This window comes from Bombina bombina, chromosome 11 (assembly GCF_027579735.1).
Source record: "Bombina bombina isolate aBomBom1 chromosome 11, aBomBom1.pri, whole genome shotgun sequence".
NCBI classification, from domain to species: domain Eukaryota; kingdom Metazoa; phylum Chordata; class Amphibia; order Anura; family Bombinatoridae; genus Bombina; species Bombina bombina.
In genome coordinates this window covers 170,166,947-170,188,023 of record NC_069509.1, presented here as the reverse complement: position 1 = coordinate 170,188,023, position 21,077 = coordinate 170,166,947, and the positions used below count along the sequence as shown (strand labels likewise).

Sequence of the window (21,077 nt, the reverse complement as noted above, 5' to 3'; positions counted from 1 at the left end):
CTCAGAAGTAAAAGTCTAAACACTAATGGGGTACCTACAGCCCTAGAGGAATAACATACCCTTGCACTTTCATGGAGCAGATAGCCCAAAATGTGTGCTTGTCAGTGATGCAATAGGAATGTACATTCTGAAAATTCAATGTGCCAACTTTGCTACTTACAACATGATACCAGACTCCAGACTCAACATTCACTAACTGACTTTCACTTGCCACTGTTAAATTTCCACTCGCCAATGGCTAGAGGGCTAGTGGAACTTTTGAGCCCTGTATGTGTGTATATATATATATATATATATATATATATATATATATATGTGTGTGTGTTTATATGTGTGTACATACAGGATAATGTTATTTTTATTCTTAAATACATATTTCTATATATATGTGTATATACCTTTACCTGGATATCTATTTCTATAGATATGTATTTTACATGAACCATATCACATATATTTAGAAGTATATATTTAATAATAAAAAGTACATTATTTTCTATGTGAAGAACATAGGAATGTAAAATATGTTTTGTGCAACACGTTTCTCAGTTTAGATCTTAATGTGGTCTGGTTAGCGCAGATGAGAACTTAGTATTCTTAAGGCCCGTTATTAAAATATTACATATAAAAGCGAAAACTTTTTACTTTCAACTTGAAATACTTACGGTATCCAACGCCAGAAAAGAAATTAGCTTGCTTATTATCGCTCCACTCTTAATCTGATACTATTTGTATAAAATTATTACAAACATTGTGTTCCATTCTAGTCTTTCCGATTGTGGTTATCAGCTGATTCACCTTTTTTAACTCAAATTGATCACAATCTAAATGATATCATCATTTCTGTATTGGAAAAACTGTGTCTGATCTGAGCGGATATCAGACAGTTCACACATTGGAGCTTTTCAAATATATATCAACTACAAAGTGGACGCATTGAGTTCAACAGCCAAAGACACTTAATAGATGCTCAAAACCCATAGGTTGACAGTTAATACATATAGGGCAAGGACCAACAAATGCTCAGACCAGAAAAACAAGATAGTGCCGGCCATGCCAGAAATGTTGATGTCCCTTTTTGATGATAAAAGATTCACTCCAAATTATAAATCATACTGAAAACTTCACCATCATCAATATGTAAATGTAAAAACACAAATAAAATATATCTACAAGATATTGATAGTTGTGAAATAAATGCAGATTTCATTACCAATGTACATATCAGTAAATGGTATTAACGAACAAAAAGCATTCTATCCAATTATCAATCTTTATGTTATCAAAAACAAAAATCAGAAAGATTGGAATCAATCCCATTGTTGCAAACACTGCTGCTGTATAGTGCCCAAGGCATGTGTATGCTCCTAAATCTTCCTCAATATGCTGTTATTTAAAGGAGCTAAGTTTCAACAAAGGAGACCAAGAAAAAGTGGTCGATATAGTGATAGCAGTAAATTAGAACTTTTTTTTTAATTGCAGGCTCAATCTGAATCATAAAAGTTTAACTTTTGACTTCCATGTCTTTTTAATCTGCCTGTACGACAGTTGGGGGTTACTCTAATTATTAATATTAACTGGCCAGAGTATTGTTGACTGTTATAGCTAGCAGTTGGCGTTTCAGTGCTACAATGTTGTCTGTGAGCATACCCTGATGACAGAGATAATTTGGTCCCAGTGACATTGCTGAGCATGTGTGTGCATAAGAATCTTCCCTAGCAGGGAATATCAATAATGTAGTGCAATCTTACAGGTTTCTGAAGGGCTCTTCCGGTAACTCATGTGGCAGCGATGTTATCACATCTGTTTGCAGGTAACTCCCACCAAACATTCGTACAACCTGGCTCAGTATTTCTACACATTCTGACGAGCCAATTGCAGGTGCACATTTCTCCAATGTGATGAGGAATATAGTTCGATTTCCACCAGGACACTGGAATATTCTCTCCTGTATTGCCTCAAAGTCTACAACAATGTTTGCCATGTCCTGCTGGAATTACAAGTATTAGACTTACAGTTATGGTCCTAGATGATTGTGATAGTAGTAAGGTATCCATATACGAGGTTAAAAGTACAGAGGTTGACTAGATCAAAGAAGTTATCCATAATATGAAAAGTTAGAAAAGTATCTCAATAGTACATGCATTTAAAATGTGTCATGGGCTACCCCTAAAAAACATTGTACTAATCTTAAAGATTTTTTACAGTAATGGATGGAAGTAATTAATGGAATAATAAAAGTTAAGTTATGGATGGAAGTAATAAGTAGAATGATAAAAGTCTAATTATGGATAGTAGTAATAAATGGAATGATATAAGTCCAGTAATTGAAGAAAGTAAGGAATAAAATTATAAAAGTCCAGCTATGGATAGTGGTAATGAATGGTATGATAACAGTTCAGTTATGGATAGTGGTAATGAATTGTATGATAACAGTTCAGTTATGGATAGTGGTAATAAATGGAATGATGAAAGTCCAGTTATGGATAGTGGTAATGAATGGAGTGATCAAAGTCCAGTTATGGATAGTGGTAATTAATGGAGTGATAAAAGTTCAGTTATAGAAAGTGGTAATGAATGTAATGATAAAAGTCCAGTTATGGATAGTGGTAATGAATGGAATGATAAAAGGCCAGTTATAGATAGTGGTAATACATGGAATGATAAAAGTCCAGTAATAGAAGAACATATTAAATAGAATGATGAAAGTCCAGTTATGGATAGTGGTAATGAATGGAATGATAAAAGTCCAGCTATGGATAGTGGTAATGAATGAAATTAAACAAGTCCAGTTATGGATAGTGGAAATTAATGGAATGATAAAAATATAGTTATGGGTAGTGATAATCAATTGAATGATAAATATCTAGGTATGGATAGTATTAATAATGGTAATAAATAGAATGATAAAAGTCCAGTTATGGGTAGTGGTAATGAATGGAATGATAAAAGTCCAGTAATAGAAGAACGTAATGAATAGAATGATAAGAGTCCAGTTATGGGTAGTAGTAATGAATGGAATGATGAAAGTCTAGTTATGGATAGTGGTAATGAATGGAATGATAAAAGTCTAGTTATGGATAGTGGTAATGAATGGAATGATAAAATTTGAGTTCAAGACAGAAATAATGAATGTAACATAAGGTCCAGCTATGACTGGAAGTAATAAAGAAATAAACGTTCAGTTATAGAGGGAAGTAATTAATAAATTATAATAGTCCAGTAATGGAAAATAAAAGTAAAAGTCAGGTCAACCAGTGCAAAGTGAAAAGACCTAATGGTTCTCATGTCCTTGCTCTAAAAAAAATAGCAACCCCCCCCCACCAAATATACCGACAAGTAAATAATAAACAAATCAACTCCCTTTAACCTGTTATAGGGAGTGCAGAATTATTAGGCAAATTAGTATTTTGACCACATCATCCTCTTTATGCATGTTGTCTTACTCCAAGCTGTATAGGCTTGAAAGCCTACTACCAATTAAGCATATTAGGTGATGTGCATCTCTGTAATGAGAAGGGGTGTGGTCTAATGACATCAACACCCTATATCAGGTGTGCATAATTATTAGGCAACTTCCTTTCCTTTGGCAAAATGGGTCAAAAGAAGGACTTGACAGGCTCAGAAAAGTCAAAAATAGTGAGATATCTTGCAGAGGGATGCAGCACTCTTAAAATTGCAAAGCTTCTGAAGCGTGATCATCGAACAATCAAGCGTTTCATTCAAAATAGTCAACAGGGTCGCAAGAAGTGTGTGCAAAAACCAAGGCGCAAAATAACTGCCCATGAACTGAGAAAAGTCAAGCGTGCAGCTGCCAAGATGCCACTTGCCACCAGTTTGGCCATATTTCAGAGCTGCAACATCACTGGAGTGCCCAAAAGCACAAGGTGTGCAATACTCAGAGACATGGCCAAGGTAAGAAAGGCTGAAAGACGACCACCACTGAACAAGACACACAAGCTGAAACGTCAAGACTGGGCCAAGAAATATCTCAAGACTGATTTTTCTAAGGTTTTATGGACTGATGAAATGAGAGTGAGTCTTGATGGGCCAGATGGATGGGCCCGTGGCTGGATTGGTAAAGGGCAGGGAGCTCCAGTCCGACTCAGACGCCAGCAAGGTGGAGGTGGAGTACTGGTTTAGGCTGGTATCATCAAAGATGAGCTTTTGGGGCCTTTTCGGGTTGAGGATGGAGTCAAGCTCAACTCCCAGTCCTACTGCCAGTTTCTGGAAGACACCTTCTTCAAGCAGTGGTACAGGAAGAAGTCTGCATCCTTCAAGAAAAACATGATTTTCATGCAGGACAATGCTCCATCACACGCGACCAAGTACTCCACAGCGTGGCTGGCAAGAAAGGGTATAAAAGAAGAAAATCTAATGACATGGCCTCCTTGTTCACCTGATCTGAACCCCATTGAGAACCTGTGGTCCATCATCAAATGTGAGATTTACAAGGAGGGAAAACAGTACACCTCTCTGAACAGTGTCTGGGAGGCTGTGGTTGCTGCTGCACGCAATGTTGATGGTGAACAGATCAAAACACTGACAGAATTCATGGATGGCAGGCTTTTGAGTGTCCTTGCAAAGAAAGGTGGCTATATTGGTCACTGATTTGTTTTTGTTTTGTTTTTGAATGTCAGAAATGTATATTTGTGAATGTTGAGATGTTATATTGGTTTCACTGGTAAAAATAAATAATTGAAATGGGTATATATTTGTTTTTTGTTAAGTTGCCTAATAATTATGCACAGTAATAGTCACCTGCACACACAGATATCCCCCTAAAATAGCTATAACTAAAAACAAACTAAAAACTACTTCCAAAACTATTCAGCTTTGATATTAATGAGTTTTTTGGGTTCATTGAGAACATGGTTGTTGTTCAATAATAAGATTAATCCTCAAAAATACAACTTGCCTAATAATTCTGCACTCCCTGTATAATTAGACTTTCCGAAAGTGATCTATTTCAAGCACTTGCATGAATTAGTATTTAAAATAGACTAATTTTGTAATTAACTTGCAGTAACAAAAATGTATCACGGTTTCAGTGATAGCTTTTTGAAAGCATTAGAGCAGCATATGTGCACAGCATATGTGCACAAGCCCCATACAGCTGAAATGCTGTGCCTGTTCAGAGAGTCAGCAGTGTTATAAATGTCACTGGTGAAAGCCACTGTAAACAGGTACACCGAACTGCACATATGCTCCTTGTGCACCTATGCAGAGTAAATGCTATCTCTAAAAAAGAAAAATTGTATTACAAAAAAATGCTTCATTCCAAAACGGAAAAGCACTAACATGAATTTCAGTTCTGACCACCCTGCCAAATTACAGGTCCTTTACATATACTTATATCTTAAAAAGTTGAGAAAATTAGATTTGGAATTCCAGATTAGAACAAAAGTCCCTACACTTACTGTTAATTTGAAAAATTCTATGTTTTTCTCCTGTTTTTGCTCAATAGAACCAGAAATACAAAGTTCCAAAAATAGACCATAGTGACGTTGTCTCTGCAGAGAGACTGAAAAGAAACAGGAAACATTCATGGAAGAGTTGTGGTCAGAAAAGTCTTCTTTAGTCATTGAAAACACCAAAGAAAATTGTAAATTTGTATTGATCTAACAGCAATGTGCTTAGATTGCACATGTATTTACCATTTGCTCCTTTTTACTCCCAAGAAGATACTTCATAACCTGTTGAAACTGAAGTGAGTCAAGTTGCCGTAACTCGGACAGCAAAAATTTAGGGTCATCAGTAACCTCTTCCAGGTAAGTCTTCAGGGACACCTTGAATAAAAATAGAAACAACGTTATGAAACATCACAATATGAGATGTCTTCAGCTGATTGGGTGACATGAAAAGATGCTCAACACAAGGTGTATGCCTATTTCTTCCTGATTTACCAATAAATTGATTCTATAACCAGCTATTATTTCAGAACTTGATGGTTGACCGTGAAAATAACATTATTGACCATGAAGCTCCTTCATAGATGGCTAATGCTGTTTTGTTTACACAGATTTGTTATTTATATAGACAAGAACATTCTTAGCTACCCTCAGTGGGTCAGCAGTGACCATCAGATCATTGATCTTGCCATTTTTTTTCATTGTATTTGATACGGTTCCCAAGAATATATTTGCCCCATGTCCATGAAAACTTACTATTGTTTCTAGCAGCCAGTAAAATTTTCAGCTGCAATAGATACTACCCTTTTTATGTGCCATGTGTGTATGGTCAATACAGTAATTCATATTTTATTTTGAGGTAATAAAGAAGCTATTTTTTTGGATAAACATACTTTTAAACACCTCTGCTCAAAAGGATAAACTAATGTAGGATAAATAAAAATTAACAATGTTGTTATATTTCCTTCATAGCTTTCTGAACAGGTTTTATTAATACATTTCTAGTTCCAAAAAAAGGATTCAGAATTCTGAAGTTTGCTAATTTAGCAAATCTATTCATCTTTCCCAAAAAAGTAAACTTAACCAAAAATCCACCCATCAAGCACATAACATCCCCATCATCTTGTGTTACCTGAAGACTGGAAATAGAAACACCACTGTGTGTCCTTAAGTAAGCCACCATTTTTGTTATTAGATCTGGTGTCCACACATTGCTGCTAGAACTGAAAAGAGAAAAGGCAAAATAAATTAATTATTATCATTCAGTTTTGTTTTTTTGAAGAACTATTTGTATAAATACCCTCAGCTGCCAGAGAAACATGCAACATGTTGGGATTCAAGTGTGTCATAAGGAAAAACTAAACATCTTTACAATTCCTGGGATGATGGATCCCTACTGGCATAGAGGGCCCATACTTACCTTTGGAATTGTAATATGTTAAGAAGGCCTGAAAGAAAAATGTGTATAGTTAACATTGTATATCAGATTAACCATAATACAATGTTTTTTTTCTGTAGTAAGTGGATTTTATTTTCTGATAAATGACATTATTAGATCATGTATAAAAAATGTCATCAATATAACACATCATAGAAGATTTTATACCCTTAAAAAGTCTTGTTCAGTTAGTTCAAAATATTAGCTGTCATATATTGAAAGTGTTCAACAATTCACAGGTGGGCAGGAAGCATTAGGTGTTTAGTCACAAGAAGAGGCAACAAATCAGATTAAAGTACCTATTTCCTAACTAAAATAGGATTTATTTGATGCCTCAAAAAAAGTAAGTTCCAAACTTAAAAAACATTGTACTATAATTTTTAAACTAAATGGTTCTTTAGGTATATACAGTATATATATATATATATATATACACACATATATATATATATATATATATATATATATATATATATATATATATATATATAAATATACTGTGTATATATATATATATATATATATATATATAAAACCAACATTTAAAATTAGGGGAGGTAAAAAGTGAGTTTAAAATCCTCCACTACACACAAAATATAGAGAAAATAATCATTGTGAAGTTCATTAACAAATCTAGACAGGCCAGAAGGCTTGTTTCCCCATAGACATCAATGGGGTTGCGTTACGGAGCTTTTTATTTTGCGATCGCAGGTGTTAGTTTTTTTCTAACACTCTCTCCCCATTGATGTCTATGGGAAAAGTGTGCACGAGCACGTCAAAGCAGCGCTTGTATTTTGTGCGGTATGGAGATCAACGCAACCATATCGCACGCACAAGGCGACTTTTTCAAAACTCGTAATGGCAGCTCTATGGAGGGTGAAATAACGCAACTTTTGTTGCGTTCGTTTCAAACCCTCTATAGCGCAAAACTTGTAATCTACCTGTGTGTAAGCAAAAAATTATTATTATTTAACACTTTGGGGCCGAATTATTAAGCTCCGAATGGAGCTTGATGCCCCTGTTTCCGCGCAAGCCTTCAGGTTTGCCGAAAACAGCAGTTATGAAGCAGCAGTTATGAAGCCTCTGCCTGCTCTAAGGCTGCAGACATCAATTCGCCCGATTCTATACGATCGGGCTGATTGACACCCCCTGCTTGTGGCTGATTGGCCACGAATCCGCAGGGGCGGCATTGCTGCTTGTGCAATGATAAATGCAGACATTGTATGCTGTCGGCATTTATCTATTTGCAGTGGACATGATACACTATATCGTATCATGTCCACTCGCACTTTCATAAATCGGCTCCTTTGACTGTCATAGAGATATGTGTTGTAGCAGTATCTGGCAACCAAGGGGTGAAAAGCAAGAATGTTTAGTGTTTTTGGTTGTTGTTGTTGTTGCTAATCATTTTTAGTCTGGTGTAACTCAATGCTTTCCAAGTCTCAGTTTTTCCTTTTTTTAATATTTACAAAATATTGATACGCAGAACTGTTATATTTTGTCCAATAATGGTAGCTATTACTAAAATATGTGATCCCATGAGCTGTAAACAGAAAACAAATGTAATATTATACATTACCTTTCAAATACTTTTCAGATAATATTTCTTCCTAAAAACAAATCAGTAGAAATTTTAGAAAATGCAGTAATTCTGTTAAATTTTGAAAAATGTCTCAGAATTTACAAAATTTACCAACCAGTCCCTTTATCAGCTCCGGAGGCAAATCTATGAAACAGAAAGAAAAAATATCTATAAAAGAATGCCACAAGGAAGATAAATCAAACGTTTACGTTGAATCTGGACATTATATATATATTTATATATACTGTATATACTGTATATATATAAACACAGGGACTTTATTATATACTGTGTATATATATATATATATACAGGCGTTTTATTTTGCTTCATTTTATTTTGCTTTGCAGATTATGGCCCCTATTTATCAAGCCGTCAACCGCAAATACGCTGGAATTCCGCAGCGTAATTGTGGAGAGCTTGATTCCCCTTAGTTATCAAAGACCGGCAAAAGTAGAAATCTGTGACGTAACATACGATCCACCGGTCTCAGTCCAACACAGATCGATGCTTACGTCATTGCAGATGTTCCGAATGCAAATTCGGCACTATCTGACTACTTTTGCAAGTTAACAAATACCTACCAGGTACGCTCGCCACTATTCCGGCCCAGCGTACCTGCTTTTCAATCCGCCACCCTGGAGGCGGCGGATGCCATAGGAATCAATGGGAGTCTGAAAGCAGCGAAAGCTCATGTTCGCTGCTGCCCGATATTTCATTGATTTCTATGGGAGAATAAAAGTTATGTTTACACCTAACACCCTAACATGTACCCCGAGCCTAAACACCCCTAATCTGCCGCCTGACACCGCTGCCACCTACATTATACTTATTAACCCATAATCTGCCGCCCCGACACCGCCGCCACCTACATTATACTTATTAACCCCTAATCTGCCGCCCCCTACATTATACTTATTAACCCCTAATCTGCCGCCCCGACACCGCCGCCACCTACATTATACTTATTAACCCCTAATCTGCCGCCCGCCGCCACCTATATTATACTTATTAACCCCTAATCTGCCGCCCCCTACACCGCCGCCCCCTACATTATACCTATTAACCCCTAATCTGCCGCCAGCCACCTACATTATACTTATTAACCCCTATTCTGCCGTCCCGACACTGCCGCCACCAAAATAAAAGTTATTAACCCCTATCCCGCCGCTCCCAGAGCCCACTGCAACTAAATAAATATATTATCCCCTAAACCCCTGGCCTTCCATATCACATCGCCATAAATTAAATTAAACTATTAACCCCTAAACCTAACAACCCGCTAACTTTATATTAAATATTAAGTCATCCCTATTTTATAATACATTTAAACTTACCTTTAGAATTAAATTAAACTATAATAAACTACTAATTAACCTACCCTAACTGTTATACTAAAATTACATTAAAATATATTAAACTAATAATTAATCTACCCTAACTGTTATACTAAAATTACAATAAACTACAAATTAAATTAACTATATTATATATTTAAACACCTAACCCTACTCAAATAATTTAAATCTACACAAAAAAATTACTAAATTACAAAAAACTAACAACGAAGTTACAAAAAATAACAAACACTAAGTTACAAAAAAAATTAAACATTTGGGGGGGTTGGTTGTGCGGGTGGTGGGTTTTACTGTTGGGGGGGTATTTGTATTTTCTATTTACAGGTAAAAGAGCTGATTTCTTTGGGGCAATGCCCCGCAAAAGGCCTTTTAAGGGCTATTTGTAGTTTATTGTAGGCTAGGGTTTTTTTTTTATTTTGGGGGGGCTTTTTTATTTTCATAGGGCTCTTAGATTATGTGTAATTAGTTTAAATCTTTAATAATTTTTTTTAATTTTGTGTAACTTAGTGTTTATTTTTTTGTAACTGTTATTTTTTGTAACTTAGTTGTTAGTTTTTTGTAACATAGTAATTTTGTGTAGATTTAAATTATTTTGAGTAGGGTTAGGTGTTTAAATATATAATATAGTTAATTTAATTTGTAGTTTATTGTAATTTTAGTATAACAGTTAGGGTAGATTAATTATTAGTTTAATATAGTTTAATGTAATTTTAGTATAACAGTTAGGGTAGATTAATTATTAGTTTAATATAGTTTAATTTAAATCTAAAGGTAAGTTTAAATTTATTATAAGATAGGGATGAGTTAATATTTAATATAAAGTTAGCAGGTTGTTAGGTTTAGGGTTTAATAGTTTAATTTAGTTTATGGCGATGTGGGGGGCTGGCGGTTTAGGGGTTAATAGGGTTAGTAAGTGGTAGTGATGTGGGAGGCCGGGGGTTTAGGGGTTAATACATTTATTTAGTTGCGGTGGGCTCCGGAAGCGGCGGGATAGGGGTTAATAACATAATGTAGGTGGCGGCGGTGTAGGGGCCGGCAGATTAGGGGTAAATAACATAATGTAGGTGGCGGCGATGTAGGGGGCGACAGATTAGGGGTTAAGAACATAATGTAGGTGGCGGCAGTGTAGGGGGCGGCAGATTAGGGGTTAAGAACATAATGTAGGTGGCGGCAGGGTCCGGGAGGGGCGGGATAGGGGTTAATAACTTTATTAGAGATGACCGTTAGTTAACAACAGTCCGCTGCTCATCCCCCGTACTTGGTGTGCGCCTTTTTGACAGTTTTTTTGTTAAATATGGAGAGCATATTCAGGTCTGCGGCCGCGATGTTAGGCGATGTCAGGCGAGCGTATTGGTGCCGTTGAATGCAGCACTGTTGACGGCTTGATAAGTAGGCCTCATTGTTTTCTTTACAAATTGAAGGTTTGTGGCAACCCTGTGTCGAGCAAGTCTATTGGCACCATTTTTCAAATATATATACACATATAAACACATAAATACACATGAATACACATATATACCCACCTATATATATACACCATCAGAAAAAAAGATTATGACTCACTGAAGGTTTAGATGATAGCATTTTTTAGCAATAAAGTATTTTTTAATTAAGGTATGTACATTGTTTTTTTAGACATGATATTGCACACTAAAAGTAACAGTCTATACCAGTGATGGCGAACCTATGGCACGCGTGCCACAGCTGGCACGCAGAAGCCAGTCTGTTGGCACGTGAGCCATAACTCTGTAAACATTGCTCACTGTTCTTTCTAACCTGTAAAGAGAGCGCGGCAGGCCCATGCAAAAATTAAAGAGCATCACAGGGGGCACAGTAGCGCGGGTTTTACCTTCACTAGGAAGCATGCTCGCACAGTGAAAGCAAGGATGGCAGCATGGAAGGGAGACAGCAGCAGTTGAGGAGGTAAGTTTCTGGGCATTGAGAGAAGTCTTTATTTTTTTTTCGTGGTGGCTAATTTTAACTTAGTTTAACAGTTACAGCGTGTAGTAGGCTCCTGCATCTGCACTGCACTGACAGCAGTCTCATCCAGGACTGTTTAAGGGTGTGTGAAGTGTATTTTTATTTAGGATGCATATTCGGACGCAGGCATTATCATTTGCTATTCGAGCTCTAGTATGGGAACACAATGAGTAGAAAATTATACTGCCTGAGTCTGGATATGTATCCTAAATAAAAAAAAGCTGTAGTATGGGAACACAATGTACCATTCTGAGTCCCGGCTTGTATTTTTAAAAGTTTGCCCCACGCCAACAGTGTGGGCTGAGCATGGTAAACCAAGGGAAGATTTTTACTATGATGCTATGTTGTTGGTAAATAGTCTAAAAATATTTTTTATTACCCTTTTTGTGAGGAAAGAGTTTACTGTAAACTGGCTACAGAATTAAAGCCATGCTGTTTGGGGGTAATATCTGTTTGTTGTTGTTTTATTTGTCTCCCCCCCCCCCCCCTCTCTCTCTCTCTCTCTCTCTCTCTCCACCTCTCCCATCTCCCTTCCCTCCTCTCTCTTCCTCCCTCCCTCTCTCTTTCTCCCTCTTTACCCCATATATCTCTCCCCTCTCTCTATTTCCCCCACTCTCTCTCCCTCTTTCTTTCCCCCACTCTCTATTCCCCTCTCTCTCTCTCTCTCTCTCTCTCTCTCCCCTCTCCCCCTCACTCTCTCCCCCCTCTCTCTCTCTCTTCTCCTCTTTCTCTCTCTTCTCCCCCCTCTCATTCTCTCCCTCTCTCCCTCTCTATCTCTCTTCCTCCTCTCTCTCTTCCCCCTTTCTCTCCTCTCCTCTCCTTCTCTCCCCCTCTCTCTCTCTCCCTCCCCCCTTTCTCTCTCTCTCTCCCTCCCCCCCTCTCTCTCTCTCTCTCTCTCTCTCTCTCTCTCTCTCTCTCCCTCTCTCTTCCCCCCCTCTCTCTCTCTCCCTCTCTCTTCCCCCCCTCTCTCTCTCTCCCCCTCTCTCCCCATCTCTCTCTCCCCCTATCGCTCTCTCTCTCTTCCCCCACTCCCTCCCCCCTCCTCTCTTATGCTTTATTGTGTTTTTATTTTGATACAAAAGCAGTTAATATGCCCATGCAGTTGTATTTAGTGTTTTTCTAATAAAAAACATGGTATTTAGGTTTAATTACAGTTTTGGCACATTGCTTTTGTGTTAGACTTTGGGCACTCAGCCTCAAAAAGGTTCGCCATCACTAGTCTACAGACTGTCAATGCTATTAAGCAGAGAGCCTAGATGCAGCCCAGATCATGATGTCATCGGTGGGTGGAGCTTGGCAGCCATTTCAAACTGGCCAGAAACACTATTCATTTTAAAATAACTTTTTTACCATTCCTGCTGCATGATATAAAAAAGGTGCAGGATGCTATTTGCAGCTTAATCTAAAGTAAGACTTTAAGATGACTAAGGTGTAGACTGTCCCTTTAAAGGGATTCCCAAATGTTGAAGCACTTGAAAGTGATGCAGCATAGCTGTAAAAAGCTGACTAGAAAATATCACCTGAACATCTCTATGTAAAAAAGGAAAATAATTTACCTCAAATGTCCTAAGTATTCAAACCCCACTGTAAAGAGACTTTAAGCAGCCAGTCAGGATGCTATGCTAGTCCCAGGACTTGCAAAAGAGCATGCATCTGGCATGTGCACTCACAGTCATGTTATTTTCCTATTCAGATTTCACTGAAATCCCATGAGATCACAGCAAAGGCAAAGCATTGCTTCAGCACTGCTGATGCTGATTGGCTATTGTTTTTTTTTTTCAACTTACAGTGAAGTATAATTGTTTACACAGCACTTACACTGGTGAGCTGAAGAACTGTTGAGGTAAAATATCTTCCTTTTTTTTACATAGAGATTTGAAGGTGATATTTAGCATGAGTATTATGTCCCTTTAATAGACTACAGTATAGGGTAAATGTAACTTTTATATGCACTGGGAAACAAAAAAAGGAGTGTGACTTACTTTATTGTTATATTTTATTGCGGTGGTCTGGAACTGAACCCGCAATATCTCCAAGGTATATATATATATATATATATATATATATATATATATATATATATATATATATATATACTGTATATATATATATATATATATATATATATATATATATACTAGGCGATAAGCAAAACTACAAACCCCAATGCTAAGAATAAAAAATGTAAAATTACAGAAAAAAATAAACAAAGCTATCCAAAATAAAACCTAAACTATTACCCCTATAAACACCCCCCAAAAAAATAAAAACACCCCCTAATATAATACTAAACTACCAATAGCTCTTAAAAGAGCTTTTGTAGGGCATTGCCCTAAGTTAAACAGCTCTTTAACCTAAACAAATTACCAATTACCTAAAAAAATCTAAACTACCCATTGCCCCTAAAGGGGCATTTGTATGGGCATTGCCCTTAAAAGGGCATTCAGCTCTTTTACTGCCTTTAAAAGGGCAATCAGCTCTTTTCTAGCCAAAAAAACCCTATTCTAAAAAAAAAAGTCACCCCAAAAAAAGCCTAAGACTAAGCCCCAAAGAGGTACTCACCATTCCTGAAGTCCAGCGGAGAAGGTCTTCTTCCAGGCGGCTCCATCGTCTTCTATCTTCATCCGGAACGAAGGCAGCGCGGAGTGGAGATGCGGAGCTGTCTTCCCCAATGCGTGGATCCTCAGCGGCGGGCCTCAGCAGCGGCAGCGGTGTTCCTCGGCGGTGGTGTTCCTTGGTGGCATGGAGGCTCCTCTTCATCCGATGTCCGTCGTACACTGAAGATTGAATGCAAGGTACCGCAATCAATTTGGGATACCTTGCATAGGATTAGAGCTACTGAAATCCTATTGGCTATTCAAATCAGCCAATAAGATTTCAGAAGCTCTCATCCTATTGGCTGATTTAAAAATTTCAACCAATAGGAATGCAAGGTACCCCAATAAATATGGGGTACCTTGCATTCAATCTTCAGTGTGCAACGGACGATCGCATGAAGAGAAGCCTCCCCGCTGCCGAGGACTGCCGTCGCCGAGGACTGCCGCCGTTGAGGACCGCTGCTGAGGATCCACAAATCGGAGAAGCCAGCTCCGCACCTCTGCTCTGCGCCGCCTTCGCTCCGGATGAAGATAGAAGATGATGGAGCCGTCTGGAAGAAGACCTTCTCCACCGGACTTCAGGAACTGTGAGAACCTATTTGGGGCTTAGTGTTAGGATTTTTTTTAATTTTTAAGATTAGGGATTTAATGGGCTGGAAAAGAGCTGATTGCACTTTTAAGTGCAGTAAAAGAGCTGAATGCCCTTTTAAGGGCAATGCCCATACAAATACCCCTTTAGGGGCAATGGGTAGTTTAGGTTTTTTTAGTGTTAGTTTTTTTTATTTTGGGGGGTTTGGTGGGTGGGGGTGTTTACTGTTAGGGGGGATTTAGTAATTTTTAAATGTAAAAGAGCTGTTTAATTTAGGGCAATGCCCTACAAAAGGTCTTTTTAAGGACTATTGGTAGTTTAGTTTAGGGGGTGTTTTTATTTTGGAGGGGCTTTTTTATTTTCATAGGGATTAGGTTTAAAAAATTTTATTTTTGATAATTTTGTTTATTTTTTTCTTTAATTTTAGAGTTTTTTTTATTTTTTTAAATTTTAGATGTTAGGTGTTAGGTTAGGGGACTTAGTAATTAAATGAGTTATTTGCATTGTGGGGGTTGGCGGTTTATGAGTTAATAGATTAATTAGGTTTATTGCGATGTGGGGGTTTGTCGGTTTAGGGGTTAATAGGTTAGTTAGGTTTATTGCGATGTGGGGGTTTGTCGGTTTTGGGGTTAATAGGTTAATTTGGGTTATTGCGATGTGGGGGGTTGTCGGTTAAGGGGTTAATATATTAATTATGTTATTTGCGGGTTATGGATTAATTACTCGCTGCATCCAGGTGAATTTTTTAGCCAACATTATTTTAGCTGCCTTCTGCAGCCAACATTCCTTTAAGGATGCGTGCGCAACTGGCGACACCGACGGACGTGTTACAAATGCGATTAGTATGCATTGCCAGTTGATCGCTACACCATATTTACTCCCTGCTAGGCGCTAGTCACTAATTATGTTATTAGAAAACAACATTGTGTTGTAATTCCTCATTGATCCTCATAAGCTAATTTACTATATTTGGGGAGCATATCTGAAGATGGATCTGCTGTTGTGCCTATTGGTGAACCCTATGTGACTCCGCTGTGTTCTCCAGGGACGCCCTAAGATTCTGGACAGTGCCCTCTGGGTTGCTTAAGTTCTGGGGAGTAGGCATGGGCATTTGTTTATTCTTTTCACAAACGAAAGACAAATATGGCTGCGGGCAGTGCCATTCTGCTAAATGTAGCCACCAATCAGCAAGCGCCACCCAGGTGCTAAACCATAAATGGACCGGCTCCTAACCTTACATTTCTGATTTTTCAAATAAAGATAGCAAGAGAATGAAGAAAAATTGATAATAGGAGTAAATGTGAAAGTTGCTTAAAATTTCTGCTCTATCTGAATCATGAGAGAAAAAAAATTGGGTTTAGTGTCCCTTTAAAAAATACCAGCCTTGTCAGTAAAATACCAGCTGGGTGACATAACTGCATTGAGAGCATAAGTAACTCAGATTTTGAAATAATTAAAGAAAGAAAAGAAAAAAACTTTTTTCGACAATCCCAATTTTCCTGGGACAGTCCCAGTATTTGCTCTCCTTTCCCATAGCATAATTGTTTCTGCATTTTGACACCTGCAAAGCAATTTGCTTTATACTAACATAATGACTGTGACTTGCCTTGTTGTCTGTAGACTAAAGCCCAGATTGGCCCCTCCAAATAATGCAAATAATAGGTGGAGTTTGGTTATTGAAAAACAACTGCAGCAAACAAGATGTTAATTTATTTAAACACAAATTAGACTTGACTATAGCAAGACAACAGAAATGTCTAGTAACTAGTGTTCCTTTAAATGTACTGATACATGGGGGACGAATTATCATCATGTTCGCTGCCGGCATTTAACATTGCACAAGCAATCCTAGTGAAATGCTTGTGCAATGCCGCCCCCTACACATTTGCGGCCAATCGGACGCTAGCAGGGGGTGTCAATCATCCTGATCGTATCTGATCACAATGATTGCTGTCCGCCACCTGCTTCTTAACTTAAGTTTCCGGCGAGCTTGTTAAATCTACCACAAAGTGTTTATTTTTCCCCCCCTTGAAATATTGGTAGCTATAGTTTCAGTGCAATACAATGCGCATGTGTTCAGTTACATTTTTCTATCTATATGCAGTTATACAATGACATTTTTATAACACAACTTGATACAAAAACCAGATGCATATGACCGCGTTGTTCTATTCTGCTGTTTGAGCTAATGTTCCTATTAGGCCTCGCAGCTGAGTGACAGATCATGTTCCAGTGTCTACATCTGAATCCCGCAGACAATGCAGAGCCGCTTACACTGCCCAATAGTAATTCAATACTGAGCGCTACTGAGTGAAACGTCCCCCCTGAGTACCTGGAACTGAAGACTTTTCCGCAGCTGTAAATTCTGCTTGACTGAAAATCATCAACAGGAGACAAAGCTTCGATTCTGTGTCCATCCTAAGAAAAAGGAGCATTTGTACATTGAATAGGTGAGGGGGGAAACACTGGAGAAAACAGACTCCATATTCCCACTTAACCCTTTCACTGCCACAGGCACCTGCAAGCATGCAAAGCACACATATTGTGGTGCTGTGACACCTAGACAAATAGTTTCATTCATTTTAAACACAAAGTAAAATGTCTTGTATTGGATCATTTCCATCTTCCAAACAAACATAACAGGATAGTCAAAATTTAAAAGCACACCCTGAATTGAAACTTTGCAATATACATTAATTTTATACATTTTGCCCACCTTTTCCTGTAATTTACCCCTAACAAATTGCCGTCAGAGACAGTGTAAGATTCAGGTCTCTTGCACACAGTGGCAGTAACTCATTTATATTAGCCAAAACATAAGAGATACGATAAACATACTCACAAAGAATTTCAAGGGGTATGTCCATGTACTGCAAGATAATGCAATGTTTACTAATTATATAACTGATTGAAAACTGATTACAAGTGCAGTGAAACTGCAGGGCACATTATATCCTTGTTTTACAAGTGGATGTCATAAAAGGTTTTCAGATAATCTTAATGCAGCCGATAATTTTTTAGCGCACCCTATTTAAGAGTTGTGCCCAACTTTAACGAGAAACAGTGCTGGAAAATGTAGTGTTTTCGGAAAAAGTAAAGTGTTAACTAGGGATGTTTGCAACATTCATTTATTTAAAATTTGTAATGTTTGTACAACATTCGTTTAATTTTATGTTATTATTTCTAATGCTATCTTTAAATGTAATATTTAAATTATGCAATATTCAAAATAGAAACATTTGAATCAATATATTTCTATCTATTATGTATTAATTTACTAAATTCCCTACCACATGAATTATTAAACTTCTGAATAGTATTTGTTAAATCAGTTGTTACATTCGAAATTTTGAATGTGGATATTCAAACTAATAATGAACATTCGACAATTAAAGTAACATTTGAAAATTGGAAACAACATTAAATTACCAAATTTTAATTGATTTTTTTCTTATTAACATTCGATTGTCCAAAATGAATGTCCACAGGACTATTCGATCCACCAAACAAATTACACTTTCAGCGCATTTGCCATTTTCTCTCGTAAATATTTTATACAATGCAACATTTAATTACAATATTATTTTACATGTTAATTACAAGTTGTGAAACGTTTTTTTAACATAGGCCCAAAAGTATCTTAATCTACTTAATCTGTAAACACTTTATTAGAACCTTCAGAATTACAGACAGGCGTAACATAATGCAAAATTAATACAGAAAGCTACTCCAAAACCACACGATTTCCTAACACCGCTACCCAAGACTGCCCTCTCTCTACCTGTATATAATGTACATAGATATGTTCAAAGAGACAAATCTTTTTCAGTAATTGTAATTCACGTGTAGAGAAGATTATTAAACTGTGATAGAAAACTCATCAGTATGCGTAAAAAACACGTAAAAGTGTAACGGTTATACAAATGATTGTATCTGTCAATGGAAATCCCATGACATATTGTTTTTTATCATGTATATATATATATATATATATATATATATATTCTATGTATCAAAACATGTGTGTGCAATAAGCCCCTGTAATTACAACATTTTTTGTGGTCTTCCAAATAATTAACATACCAGCAAAGTCTTGGCACCTTGTTTTCTGCAATTGTTTTTCAGTGGTCAAGCTCCCCCCCCCCACACACACACACACACTTTCCTTATTTGGAGAAGGAGCAAATCCGGACTTGAATCTGGAGAGGTCAGTTCTTGCCACTGTCATTGTGTTAACAAAATCTCCAGCAGAAAATATAAACTACACATTAGAGACAGATATGTGGCAGGGTTAGGCTTGTGAAGCCTGACGTGCTCTTTCAGTTTTCAGGACTGGTAAATCCACAAGTTTCAGAGTTAGATTACAGGGGGGAAAATGACAAAATAAATCATGAAAGTATATTGCAAAGTTGTGCTAGTGGGGGAAAATAAAATGGATGGTAAAGTCAAAATTAAAGTTTTATGATTCAGCTAGAGCAGAGCTTTCCAAACTTTTTATGTCGGCGACACTTTTTAGACCGCTATCATTTAGCGACTCAGTAATTCAGTTGTACAAGCAACCCCCGAGGTTAAACTAGTTTGTTTTAAGAGATACGGACACATACATAAATTAAATAATAACGAAATGTAATTACAAGTAACAGTATGTACAGTATGTGCAAGAATTAAAAAAAAATAGCTACTTAATATTTTAATGGGATGTATGAGGTTGATGGGATGAACACAGTTTCTGAATATTTGGTGAAATATTAGATAAAGACACTCGCATTTCATCATCAAGCATTTTAAAGCTTCCACTAAAACTTTAAACTTCCTATCCATATATCAAGAGCAGGAGCAGCAACGCACTACTGGGAGCTAGCTGCAACAAAAAAAAAACACACCCTTTGACTTCTGCTCAGCGTTTAAGCTGCCGCCCTCAGAGCTCTGCGAGTCTGACTGACTACTGCGCTGCAAACACACTGCTGCCCCACTCACTGACTACACGTGCAGTCATGAGTCAAAGCCTGAAAAAAGAAACACAGAGGTGCCCAATGGCCTAATACCACAATACCAGGGGACAAGCAAAATATGTAAGACTAATACTCACAAACCAATAGCACCAAAAAGTGCAAGAAGCAGACTGAAACCTCACAGTTGCCCAGCAAATTGAACAGACGCAGAGATAATTCTGTAGTACTTCTTCACCAGTGAGGTCCTCCTGGTTCCTAAAGGGGAGGATAAAGAGCCAATATAGCCCAGTACAGTTTGTACAAATATATGTGTATCCAGGGAATATGCACACTTACATGTAGCAAAGCACCCCCAGGTGCAATATACACAGACTGGGACTTCTCAGCCGCCCAGCTGACTGTTTCAAAGGTTTCAGCAAATAAGGAAGCTCCCAAAACTGATGTAGGAGTATAGATGGATTCCCAGACAAAATCCAGCAGGAAGTGTAGTAGTTAAAATTAGTTAAAAAATTTATTTTAAAAGCCACGAGTCAAAGCCGCCAATGGCAATAGTTTCAGTTCCCGCTGAGCTGCACGGGCTGCACCAATAGGTTAAGATGATCTGTGACCCAGGTATCAATCACGTGTCAACCACATGATATGCGTAGCATGCAGGCGGAAAGTCAGAAACCAAAAAAAAATTAATTTAAAAAAAATTTGTGCTGAAGTTGGGACTCACCTACACACTGCTGCCGACACACTAATGTCACACTAATGTCACACTAATGTCACGACACACAGTTTGGAAAGCACTGAGTTAGAGAATGTAATTTAAAACAACTTTCCAATTGACTTCTATTATCTAATTTGCTTTGTCCTCTTGGTATACTGTGTTTAAAAGCATATCTAGGTAGGCTCAGTAGCAGCAATGCAGTACCGCTAGCCAGTGATTGGAGGCGGCACAAATATGTCTCTTATTATTGGTTAACCTGATGTGTTCAGTAGAGCATTGCAGCTACTTCCACAAAGGATACCAAGAGAATAAAGCAAATCTGATTACATTTCATATTTCATGTGACTTTCATGCAAATTTGATTCTTCCCTTGATTTTGAATAGGGCTGTTTGTAACCCTTTTATATGCGATTTAGTGATAGCTTCATAGCAATCTGCAGAAATACCATAAATTGAAG

At 37.4% G+C, this 21,077-nt stretch overlaps 1 protein-coding gene across 1 annotated transcript in view; it reads right to left on the bottom strand.

The window, feature by feature from the left end:
• The window catches only part of OTOA (otoancorin), a 132,696-nt gene extending 115,324 nt beyond the window's left edge, over positions 1-17,372 (bottom strand). The window contains exons 1-7 of the mRNA XM_053694260.1: positions 17,288-17,372; positions 8,547-8,575; positions 8,429-8,459; positions 6,832-6,859; positions 6,544-6,634; positions 5,658-5,789; positions 1,752-1,987 (exon numbers count right to left, since the gene is read on the bottom strand). Of these exons, the coding sequence (XP_053550235.1) occupies positions 1,752-1,987; positions 5,658-5,789; positions 6,544-6,634; positions 6,832-6,859; positions 8,429-8,459; positions 8,547-8,575; positions 17,288-17,372 (632 nt within the window). The remainder of the gene's footprint in view (positions 1-1,751; positions 1,988-5,657; positions 5,790-6,543; positions 6,635-6,831; positions 6,860-8,428; positions 8,460-8,546; positions 8,576-17,287) is intronic.
• Between the last annotated feature and the right edge of the window lie 3,705 nt (positions 17,373-21,077).